We start from the raw sequence: 12,478 nt of genomic DNA on the forward strand, positions 1-12,478 counted from the left end.
TTTTGAAATCATTCTGATCACACAGAGTCCACAATGGGCAACGCTCTGAAGAGCTGCAGCCCAACACCTGCAGATTGAACCCTGGGCCGAGAAAACCGACAGAGCTTCATTTGTCATATACTGAACAAAGGAATTTGTCACAGTCAAATTTAAACCTATTAACTGTTACACACTGATAATCTTAACTTGAATTCAGTGGTTGAAGAAGTACTATTTTTGTATATATATTGTATGACTTTAGATTATTGCTGTCATTACTGTTGGTTAATGTGATTGTTAATACTGACTAACACCTGCCGAACACATGTTGCGTGATGTAAACAAAAGCAACATCCTTTAACGGAAACATGTACATCTAAATTTGATATTTGCAAATTTTCTCACAAAGAATTCACTTGTAGGAGAATATTAAATGTGTTTACAGTCAATTGAAATCAGCCAACCATGCAGTGAAAACATTTGACCTTGCATGCCATCTACAACAGGAATAGGAATACTCAGTTATTCGTCTACTGTACTCAAAAGAACAACAGAATTGAGGATGTATTTGGTGATTTCCACGAGCATTGCTTTGATCCTTTGTGGAGTTGCTTCTGATTTAACACACAGACACTTGTTTCCTCGCACTTCACCAAAGCAAACCCATCAAATCATAGTCATTCAGGGAAGGTTAGTATGAAGTACGGTTATGCTTGTTGTACAGAGCAGTAGCTGTGCACTGCAAACACAACATATTCTATAACCAGTCATTTGTCCCCTCACTGAAAGAGGATTAGAAGGACTGGAGTGCAGGACCATGTCGTAATATTCCTCGTCAGGCCGTCTTTGCCTTGTAATTGATACGATGAGGTCATCTAATGAATGAAGTGTGGAAAACAGATACTGACGACTTTACCGGATCTTGAACAGACATGACTGACACACATTTTTAAACACGATACTATAATTATTTATTTCTTAACTATGAGCTTCTGACATGCTGTCATGGCTTTTATGTCATTTGACATTCTATACCTTGACATTTCTGACCTTGCTATGGCATATTCTGCAATTATAAACTTTTAAATTATTTGTTATTACCTATTTTTCTTCTATCGCTGACTTTTTTTTCCTTCTACGACTCAATATTACGACTTATTTTTTATATATATTGTAGTATGACTTGTTTTTGCTATATACCATTTAGAAACTTTTTTTATTCTACGAAATGAATCATTCGACAAATAAATCATTTTTCAACATCGTACAGTAGCTTTTTTCAAAGTTTTCTCTGAGGTTTTTCCACATCTAATTGTTCTACATGGCATTTTTATGACTCATATCAAGACCTATTTTCAGGGGCAGATGAAAAGATGATTTGTTACTCCCGGCATTGTTCAGACCTAATGGCGTGTCATTCCTTAATACAAAGCATTATCCAATAGCCATTAGCTGTCAGGCGGTTCAATGACAGCGATTAGTTATAAGGATCACGGTGTAATCAAAACACACTGTGGAACACTGTGAAAAGGGGAGGGAGGAGTGCTGCTGGCAGAGAGGTATAAATCAGACAGTGAGGGAGTGAGCTGAACAAGAGCGAAGAGCAGAGGAGAGAGATGTGCTAGAGAAATACATAGAGGTAAGAAATAGGGAAAGAGTGAAGAAGTGTGTTTCTATACAAATACTAGAAGCCAGGAGCAGTGCACTCAGCAAGAAGGTAAGAAAGAAATAGATTACTACTAAATTAATGTATCCATATGAATCTACTAATTATGTACTTAAAATAATCAGCAGGATGATATATAATTTATATGATGTAAAATGTGATCAGAAAATAGTCGTTTGAATTAGCATTTCCAGTTAAAAGTGAAATTGAAGACTAACATTTTAGTAGTTTTGCAATGTGAACAATCACGGGGAACACATCTGATCTTCACATTGGTAACTTAAATGTAGCCTTTGTAGTAATTACTTCCATTGCGACTTTCCTGGAAGTTCTAATTTCAGCAATATCCTGTTTGATTTAAAAGCAAAAGGGACAAATAGGTTTTCCATTTAAAATGTCCAAAAGCAAACCGTGTGTGTATTATACAGCCAGAGGTGTTTCAGTGTCAAGTGACAAATGGTGATGGCTAACACAGATGTGTAGTCTGAGGGTTGGGGGGGGGGGGGCTGTTCTCCCGCGTTGTTTTCAAAATAGAAATAGACGAAGGTGATGGAATCTTTTAAGAGGCATTTTGTTTTTGTTCAGGATGTAAACTAAATGAAAGAAAGTTGCTTTTTATTTCATATAACGATCTTATTGACTCATTAGGGGTTGAGTGCGGTAGTGACGATCTGAGCACAACATTCAACCATGTTTTATTGTTATGTTACACCACACTGCACCAGCAGTGACGCTCTGCCGCTGGACTCGACCTCTTTGCCGTTCCCAGTGTGCAACTCTCCTTGAGGGAGGTGAGAGTTCGAGGTTCAGACGTATCAGCGGCGTGTAAGAATGTCAGTGAGGCCCTTTCTTCTTCTCACTGTGGGAATCACCACAGCCATGGTTGTTACCGCTCAAGGTGGGTAAATCACCAATAATCACACAGCACCCCTACAAACGCATGCACACCAGATGGAGACACTTTAGACATCGAAACACGGACAAATAGCTGAATAGCAAAACCGGGATGTGGAAAAATAAAGCGAAGCAGGATGATAAAACAGTAGAATAATTAACATTATTATGGTACTGTGTGTGTGGGGGAGTCTAAATAAATGTTATCCCATCTGTATTATTCCAGAATCCTAACCAGCTTTTCTCAGGAACTGGTCGACCTTTATCTTAAAAATATTATGCGAGATATAGAAAAATAAAACCTGTCGCACGTTTGGATTTGCAGAGTCATGGAGAAGCCACACCAGAGATTCATCCCTACACCACTCTGACGGTAACCTTTATTCCCAATGTACTAAATGTGTGTTTCTTTCTGGTGATTTGAGTCACGCTCTTAACAAGTTTTCTGTTTAGACAACTATGAGTGGACCACGTGGTTCAATGTCGATCACCCCGGAGGCCGCGGAGACTATGAGCAGCTGGAGGCCATTCGCTTCTATTACCGGGCCCGAGTGTGTGAGACTCCCAGGGCAATCGAAGCCAGAACCACTGACTGGGTGCCAGCCCGTAAAACTGGGGAGACGGTCCACGCGAACCCAACCGTGGGCTTCTGGTGCCTCAACGAGGAGCAGGGTCCTGAACGCAACTGTTCCAACTACGCAGTCCGTTTCCTCTGTCCCAAAGGTTCGATCTCTGAAAGTGACAACAGCTAAGAGGGAAAATATGTGTTTGGACAGAACTGTCCCTTTAAAAGAAGAGAAATGTCATTCATGTAAGAACCAAGGCATTGGTCTTAAACACAATAATACTTTGCCAGATAACTGAAATCACTCTTCTTATTCTTTTACTTCAAACTTCAAACAAAATGTTCTGGTGATACAGGTAAAGAATATGAGAGATTCCTGTGAAGGGATTGCTTGGACTGTCATTTGCACTCTTCCAACAGATAACAGTGAGAATCTCCTGGATAACTGGGGTCCGTGGTCAGACTGGAACGCATGCTCTGCGCTCTGCGGTCAGTCGGGGGTCCAAGTGCGCTCCAGAAACTGCCAGTCACGCTCTGCGCCTTGCAGTGGACCTAAAGCGGAAGAGGTAGCATGCAGTGGACCCAAGTGCCCCAAAACAGGTGAGCTGGCCATAGATTAGTCAGACAGACCCTTTTCCTGCAAATGCAATTTATTCATATGCAATTCCGGGAGATCCAGCGTTCATTCAGTGGCTAACTTGTTATATTTGACTCTTTAGATTGTTCCCTGCAGTGTGTGATGGGGAAGGTAAATGCCGAGTGTGACGCATGCATGTGTGAGGAACACATCCTTCTGGGTTCTGTTCGTGGTGCAGGGGGTCTCACTGCTGAAGGTGCTACTATCCTTCGCTCTGGCAAGCTCCTTACCCTTACCGACCACAATGGGCATTTCCGCATCCCCGGTATCTGCCCTGACGGCAACACTACCCTGTCGGTCCAGCTGCAGGGCCACTCCACCCTGAGTGCTGTTGTGCCCCACAGTGGTGAACGCACCTCTGTCCTCAGTGTCCGGCTGAAAAGAACAGGTACAGCAGATTTGCACCAAAATATTTCAGTGCAGCTTACCAAAAGGTTTGTTAGATAACAATTAATCCAATTTTTACCTCTTAATGTGATATTCCAGAGAAGCTTCATTTGTTGGGCAGCCCTGAGAGCAAAGTCAGGAGGGAAGGACACACCGCGGCCTTCTGCTGCAAAGTGTCAGGAACACCACAACCAGACACGTACCAATGGTAGGACCTGATACAGTGAATTTGTAGACCACTAATGTTCGAGACGAGACAAAGTTTAGACCGAGTCATGTTCAGGACCATATTAGTGTCTGTTTCAATGCCAACATAGTGATTAAGGACAGGAGTCATTTATACATAAACAAAAGTCATGTCTTCTAACATCAAACTAATCAATGCTTTGAATTAAGTTTGAGAACCAGGTTTCTACAGGTATGTTATGGAAAAGGCAAGGTGTATTTCTTTTTTTTTTGCCTAACATCGTGAGAAGATTCCAACTCTTAACTACTGAATGCAGACAAGCAGAGAACAACTTGAGCAGTTCTCAATAAATGAGCCCTAAACCATAATGAGTACTAGACTTGAGTACTACAGCCCTGCATGGATGCATCAAAAATCTGAATAATATTGAATATTAAATGACTTTGTTTTCCTTTTCTTCTGAACCAACAGGTTTCATAACAACAGCCTCCTGGAGAAGCAGTCTGAGGGCACCATGGTCCTGAAAAACCTGCGCCTTGACCAGACTGGAGAGTACTATTGCAAAGCAAGTGGGCCGTCAGGTGCTATTAAGACCAAACCAGCGACACTCAAAGTTTTAGGTATGTTTTCAGTAAATGTATATGAAACATACAGGAATGTGAATGTATATACTTTGTAAGCATGAATAAAGCATAATATATAGTACCAGTCACAAATTTGTACACACTCATTCAATTGAAAGAGAGTCCAAACTTTTGACTGGTACTGTAAATGGAAATGCTTATTCATTGCACATTAGAAAGATGGCATTAGGATCCAACAAAATACAACATTTCATCTGTTATACAGGTAGAGACGAGCATTCATGTAACCCCAGCCCTGAATCCCACCTCATCCGTCTTCCACATGACTGTCACCAAAACAGCACAGACTCCTTTTACTACGATGTGGGCAAGTGCCCCTCAACTATATGTGCTGGACAGCTGGACAATGGCATCAGGTGCAAAGACAAAATGGCATACTGCTGTGGTGTCAAAAAGATGGAGAAGAGGCAACTAACATGCCAGGGCTACCAACTGCCCACCATGGTGGTGACTGAGTGCGGCTGCCAGAAATGTGTGGACACCAGGGCCATCGTGCACGGTAGGGCAGTGGCTGCAGACAACGGTGAGCCAATGAGGTTTGGCCACGTCTTAATGAACGGAGTCCGAATCAGCCGAACCGGCTACAAAGGTACCTTCTCCATCCAGGTTCCTCCAGACACATTGAGGCTGGTCCTGACTTTTGTGGATAACATGCAGAAATTTGTCAACACCACAAAGGTACTTCCATTTAACACCAAAGGAGGGGCTGTTTACCACGAGATCAAACTTTTGAGAAAGAAACGTCCTGTGACCATCAGCCCAACAGAAGTCAACACTCTGGAGCTCGGGGAGGTAGAGGGCCAGGAGGCAATGATTCAAATACAGATTCCACCCTATGCCTTCTATACAGAAAAAGGAGAAGTCTTCACTGGTAATGTAAATGCCAGCGTGACGTTCCTAGACCCCAGAGACGTCTCCACAGCAGCGGCAGCGCAAAGTGATCTCAACTTTGTAGGCGACGAAGGAGATACCTTGCCCCTGAGAACTTATGGGATGTTCTCAGTGGACTTTAGGGGTGAAGAAAACAACGAGCCGCTGAACGCAGGTGAAGTGAAGGTGTTCCTAGATTCTGCCCAGGTAAAGATGTCGGAGCACCTCGATACTATGAAGCTGTGGTCGCTGAACCCCGATACTGGCTTGTGGGAGGAGGAAGGAAGTCTGCAGGTTGAGAAGAAAAGGAGAGGAAAGAGGGAGGAGAGAACCTTTCTGATTGGCAACATGGAGATCAGAGAGAGGCGCCTTTTTAATCTGGACGTCCCGGAAAACCGAAGGTGTTACGTGAAAGTCAGAACCTTCCGCAGTGAACGCTTCATGCCCAGTGAGCAGGTGGAGGGAGTTGTGGTAAGTCTTATAAACATGGAGCCCACAGCTGGCTACTCTTCTAACCCGCGTGCCTGGGGCCGTTTCGATAGCGTCGTAACTGGCTCCAATGGGGCCTGTCTTCCTGCTTTTTGCGATGAACAAAAAGCTGATGCCTACTCGGCGTATGTCATGGCCAACCTTGGAGGAGAGGAGCTGGAGGCCGTCGCTTCTGCTCCCAAACTCAATCCCAACCTAATTGGAGTGCCCCAGCCTCGCCTGGGCAAGCTGAACTACAGGCGGACGGATCATGAAGACCCTAAAGTGAAGGCGACTGCATTCAGCATCAACGTGGCAAAACCGAGTTCCAACACAGCGGAAGAAGGCAACGGACCAGTGTACACATTTGAAAACTTGAAGGAATGTGAGGAGGCGTCATTCAGCGCAGCACACTTCCGCTTCTCAAGAGTGGAAGGAGATCGCTACGATTACAACACAGTGCCGTTCAATGAAGACGACCCCATGAGCTGGACAGAGGACTACCTGACCTGGTGGCCAAAGCCCATGGAATACCGGGCCTGCTACGTCAAAGTCAAAATCAACAGCCCGCATGAGATCAATGTGCGGTCCCGTAACATGGGCGGCACCCACCCAAAGACGGTGGGCCAGCTGTACGGCCTCCGAGATACACGAAGCATCCGCGACATGGACCGGCCAACGGTTTCAGCAGTGTGCCTGGAGTTCAAGTGTAGCGGTATGTTGTACGATCAGGAACGTGTGGATCGCACCCTGGTGAAGGTGATTCCGCAGGGAAGCTGTAAAAGAGAACAGGTCAACACAATACTTCAGGAGTACCTGGTCAACCACCTGCCCCTCGCCGTCAACAATGACACCAACGAGTTCACCATGCTCGCACCTCTCGACCCCCTGGGCCACAACTACGGAATTTACACAGTGACGGACCAGGATCCGCGCACGGCCAAAGAGATCGCCCTGGGACGCTGTTTCGACGGCAGTTCCGATGGTACATCTCGCGTGATGAAAAGCAACGAGGGCGTAGCGTTGACGTTCACCTGTGGAGACCGTGAGGTGAAAAGCCAGAGTCCCTTCCAGGCGAGTTCTCAGCGTCAAACTGTGACCAGCGCGGCGAGAGGAGAAGGCCGGCAGAACCGGCGCCGACAGAGGGCCAACGCGCCACGCAGCAGTGGGCGTAGCACAAGAAATCCAACGGGACGGCGCACAAAGGACAGAAGCTAAATGACAAGAATCGTTGCTTGGGAACAAAGTTTAGATCTGAAGTAATGAGTCCAGGATTTTTGATAAACATTTTATTTAGTTTTTTCAAATGAAGGGTATATTTAATTAAACAAAGCTAGACCCATTCCTTGCAGTTTTGTTTTACCTTACATTTTTATCTGTGGCAAATATTTACTTGAAACTGTAAATAGAGTATTTATTACACATGCTTTAGAATTCAATAATCTGGGTGCGGCGTTATTGCATTCAAGTTTCTTTCATTGATGTAAACAAGAGAAACAGATTTTTGACCAGTGATTTATTAAATTAGATGCTTATAAAACACTGCAGATGCGGTTTCTTCCACAATGTGTGTATCCATTTGTCCATGTAAGATTGAAGCTGGTCAATTGCTGGAAAAAGGAGAAATACACCATTTACTTTACTGTAGAAAGTAAAGTATGAAGAAATGGTGGGTGCAGCCCATAAGCCCCTGCTCCTCATCACACTTGATACAAGCCTGCAGAAGCAATGATTAGGAGACCAGTTTAAGCAGACCTAACCTGATCCATACCTTTTCCGCATTAGTAGAAATCAAATTAGTAAATTATTTTATTTCGAATGCACAAAAAAAAAAAAAATACCTGTGCCATGTTTTCAAGAGTATTCCAGAGATCTATCAAGAAGATGGCTATGAGGTTTTTAAGTCACATGTATTATAGCCTACTTGTCTATCCCTTTAACCTTAGAGTGAATGGCATGTTCTCTGTAAAATTACAACTAGTACTTACATGATGTGTCAGTCTCATAAAACCACCCACAATGCAACCTTTCCAGAGATAAAGATGAATAGTTGTTCTGAATTTGGCAACCCAAGTTATAGATACTATATACTTCCCTGTAAAAAGAACCGTCCACAGGTAAGCAAGAGCAATAATAGATTTGTGAAATTCTGGATAAAGAATTTGCATAGGACCGTGTTTTTCCATGTAACTTTACTTAGAACTGCAATACTGTATCTGCTGTTTCAAAAGAAGCAACATTTAAGAAAAAATGAGGCCTGCAAAACTCAGCTAACAGCAATTACAACGTATTCTCCATTGAAGCCGAGTCATTCAACAGATAATGTATGTGTGTGAGAAGAGGCTGAATGAGACAGAAAAGGCAATTCCATTAGTATTAACGTAAAGAGTTGGTGAGACTGGATGCTCCCTGGTGTAGTCCCTCGGGTTGTTGAAGCAAAATGGAGGAAACACATAGTTCAGATTTTCCAGGATGCCACTGGACAGCATGAAAAGGTACAGCTGCATTTCTGAGGGTTAGGAGGGGGAAAGGGCAGTAGTGATGGAGCCAGTGTCACATGAAATCCTCATAGTCTTGGGCGTAGCCACCATCAAACTCTGCATAGTCAAGGTCATCCCTCAACTGTGCTTTCAATCCGCCTCCAGGTACGACCCCTTTCTTCTTCTTCTTGCCTTTGTTTTGCTGTAAAGGAAATTAAAAACGTCCCATATTAGATTGAATTGAATTAACCATGAGAACTTTATAGCGCCATTAAACATTGAATTAATTCATTAACCATCTACATAGATTACCTACCTTACCGGTGCGCCCTATGTATGAAAAATGTTTTAAAATAAGTCATTCATTGAAGGTGCGCCTTTTGATCCGGTGCGCCATATATTGCGGAAAATACGGTAGTTTTACTGTGAACACACATACATTGGTGTACCTTCCTGGGTGAACAGCACCCCCTTCTGCATATCAATATATATGAGAAGAATACAAGCACTCACCTTTTCTTGTTTCTGTTTTTCACTAAGTAGAGCTGCCAGGGAATTACTGACTTTTTTCAAGTCCTCTACTTCCACTGTCAAGAGGGAGAAATGAACTCTTTGTTAGTTAAGCTGGCTTTGATTGAAATAAAAAAGGTGAATAATTAGATATACGTTTAGCAAAAATAGTTGCAAAAGAAGCTGCTTACATGAAATACAGAGTTCCCGAAACAATGAATCCAAGAAACTTGAATAATGCACAGATTTTTCAAACTGGGATATCTTTTCTTTCAGCAAATTTTCAAACTCTGTGAAGTCTTCTTTAGAAGATGGACACATGGCATCAATTCCTGCAACAGCGATTGAAGTGCTGCTAACACCTGAAAAAATACATTGAAAATACAATTAAAAGTCTGCTGAAAAGCCATAATTGATCAATTATAATGTGGTTACTTATGGGACAAGTCAAACTGTATTCTGTGTAAAATACCTGCTCTGCAGTTTGTCTATTTTTTTTTATGTATTTCTAACCGTTAAGAGATCTTTTGTTTAAGTGTTTGAAATGACTGTCATATTGCCTGGTAACAGACTATTTCCACATCTTTTTAATAATAATTTCTCACCAAAAGCATCTTTCGCAAGCTCCAAGTCAGCAGCTTCCTGTAATTTCTTCACCCTCAACTTTTCTGCAAGTTGTTCTTCAGGATCAAGTTCGTCCTTCAAAACAAACAAAAAAAGTCAAAAGGTCAAAATGAAGGCTTTATAAAAAGTGACAAACGTTTGTAAATGATGTACAACTATCAAGGCCGTGAGAAGGGGGGGTGCGAACTCACATCCTCCAACTCTTTCTTCTTCAGCTCCTGTTGGATCTTCAACTGGTTCTCTTTCTCTTTGATCTTCTCACTCAGCTTTTTTTTTTCAGAAACCTTTTTTTCCAACGCTTTAAATAATGGAATAAAAACATTTCATTTCATTTGCACAATTTGCAAAAGGCAGACTAATTATAAACATACAATAAAAACAAGATTATTATGAAACTGGCAAAAATCATCAACATCTCAGTACCCTTTTTCTTCAGCTCTGCCTTTTTTTCCTTTTCTTCCTCATCATCATCCCAATTGTCCTGTAAAAAAAATTGACACGACGACAAAGTTAACATTTCATACATAACAAAAAGAGTACATCACTTAGTAAATCCAAATCAAAGGCTTTTGGACCTGGATGCCCTTTTCAAAATACCACCAACTCTATAAACTACAGCACAAGGAATGTCCACAGGGGAGATTATTATAATGAGAGCAAAGCAGCCTTTAATTTACATTTGTTACATGTCACTTATCTATAATAGTCAATATGCTAGCATTAGATCACCTTATCTGTTAATGTAACTAAGTGTAAGTCGTAGCAGTAAGATCTATAACCAATGGGCAACTGTTTAATGATAATCATTTTAAAATAAATATATATTTTATGCATTTGCTACCAAAAAAGACAAAAAACAATAAGCAACTTATATTTAAAAAGATACACCAATTATTCAATGGGCATTGAAAAGCAAACTGTTGTATTTCAGTATGTTGTAGAAACACTAACGTTACATCAAAACAACCCACTCACATATGAATGTCTTTTGGGCCGCTAATTTGACACCAAGTTGAGGGCACCATATGTGACAAAGCTGAACCATTGAGGCCTCTACCAGCACTTTCCCTAAGTCAACATCAGGAGGTTTCTGTACAACAAGCACGTCAACATGTCGCTAAAAAACACTTGTACCAACAGTATCAACGGAGGACCAGCTTCCTACTGCGAGCCCGTTGGGCCTCATCCACGACCTGCGTGTACTCATCAACCCGTATGACGATTTAATCCGAATGTGGCTAAAGTTGGTTAGCCGCCTCATGTCGAGCGTAACTCGGGCTGAGAGGATCCAGGACATCACGCACAGTATCACAAAGCCATGTAACGCAACGAACTCGGATTATTGATGAGAAAACGGGTCGTTATTAAACACTCACGTACTCCAGTCAGCCCACTCTGGGGGCTTTCGTTATGTACCATTCAGCCGCATAGCCGTGATATAACGTTAGCGAGTTGGTAGCCAACTTGAGTGGCCCGTTAAAAAAAAGATCCAAGCTGCCTGTCCAAATTTAGACCGGTTGTCGTATAATTATAGTAGATTGTAAGTATATATGGAAGCAAACTACACCGGCGTTCTGGTGATTTAGTTCGAATCAACAACCGGTAACTGGCACAGCGAACGGTCGCGTCGGTAACGGTACACCGGTTGAAAAGGAGTGCTAGCCTAGCGTTAGCTAGCTTTAGCGAGGTTACCGGAGGCTTCCAGATGGAGCCGCATGAGTTAGCTTCGTGCTAGCCGATGGCTAACGCGGGGCTGAAGCGTGGGGACGCACACGACACTACCGTAACATTGCAGTTAACCGGTCACACCGACCCGCGGAGCCTGACTTATGGGTGTTAAAAAAAATAACATGTACCTTAACATCGTCCTCGTCGTCTTCGCCTTCCCACTTGTCCATCGATGCCGCCTTTTTAATCGGCTCCTCCGGCTCGAAGGTTTCAGCGTCTGTAAAAAAACGACAACATGAAAACCGTCAGTCCGATCCACATCTAAAATGTTCAGAGGCGAAGCGTTCGCCTCGTGGAACAACGTCGGCGTCAGACAAGCCATCCTCCCCAACTTAAGTTTCTCACCCCAGTCCGCCATGTTGGCTGTGTTGGTTGCGTTTGACAGGCGCGCAGCGGAGTCTGCGTGCCGCCCGTTGGCTGCGTTGAGAAACGGCTCCCACCTTCCGGACGTCACTCCGAGCGCTTCTATCGTGACATGGCTTCCCGGAGCTGGAGTCACCGCCGGCAACGTGACACCGGTGCAGCGGCCCCGCCGGCTTTTTATATAACGTTAATTAAAACGTCGCGTAACAGGATGAGGGTGAAAGGGCGCGGGGTGGGTGAGTGAATTGATATATACTTAACGATAAGATATATACTTTATTTCAACAGATAGACCAACGTGAGTCATTGCATCATTATTTTCTTCAAAACTGAATATTGACTCAATGTATTATGATAAAATGTCCATAATTATCTTCATAATGTTGACTTAAAAAGTAAATAGAAATAAAAAATAGATAATTATATGAAAAAGGATGAGAGCAGTCCACTGCATTTTTATTTTTATATTATTATGA

General features: G+C 42.8%; 2 protein-coding genes across 6 annotated transcripts; one reads left to right on the forward strand and one right to left on the reverse strand.

Moving 5' to 3' along the window:
• Positions 1–1,550: 1,550 nt before the first annotated feature.
• Positions 1,551–8,145, forward strand: cilp (cartilage intermediate layer protein, nucleotide pyrophosphohydrolase). 5 transcript variants are annotated; one of them, XM_040163769.2, is made up of 9 exons: positions 1,551–1,696; positions 2,371–2,543; positions 2,865–2,912; positions 2,993–3,262; positions 3,525–3,704; positions 3,824–4,129; positions 4,228–4,336; positions 4,787–4,935; positions 5,165–8,145. In XM_040163769.2, exons 2-9 carry the CDS (start codon positions 2,477–2,479, stop codon positions 7,513–7,515), a joined length of 3,480 nt encoding a protein of 1,159 aa, XP_040019703.2. In that variant the 5' UTR covers positions 1,551–1,696; positions 2,371–2,476; the 3' UTR covers positions 7,516–8,145. The 5 variants fall into 5 exon arrangements, with proteins under 5 accessions (XP_040019703.2, XP_077941284.1, XP_077941283.1 ...); XM_078085158.1 differs by having other exon boundaries at positions 1,552–1,696; positions 2,374–2,543; XM_078085157.1 differs by having other exon boundaries at positions 1,555–1,696; positions 2,415–2,543.
• Positions 7,799–12,310, reverse strand: eif3jb (eukaryotic translation initiation factor 3, subunit Jb). The gene is made up of 8 exons (XM_040163852.2): positions 11,985–12,310; positions 11,768–11,856; positions 10,335–10,392; positions 10,103–10,209; positions 9,893–9,986; positions 9,479–9,649; positions 9,291–9,364; positions 7,799–8,979 (listed from the first exon to the last, which is right to left on the reverse strand). The coding sequence occupies exons 1-8, from the start codon at positions 11,995–11,997 to the stop codon at positions 8,851–8,853; spliced, it is 735 nt and encodes a 244-aa protein (XP_040019786.2). The 5' UTR covers positions 11,998–12,310; the 3' UTR covers positions 7,799–8,850.
• Between the last annotated feature and the right edge of the window lie 168 nt (positions 12,311–12,478).

Source organism: Gasterosteus aculeatus, chromosome 12, assembly GCF_964276395.1.
Source record: "Gasterosteus aculeatus chromosome 12, fGasAcu3.hap1.1, whole genome shotgun sequence".
Lineage (NCBI taxonomy): Eukaryota > Metazoa > Chordata > Actinopteri > Perciformes > Gasterosteidae > Gasterosteus > Gasterosteus aculeatus.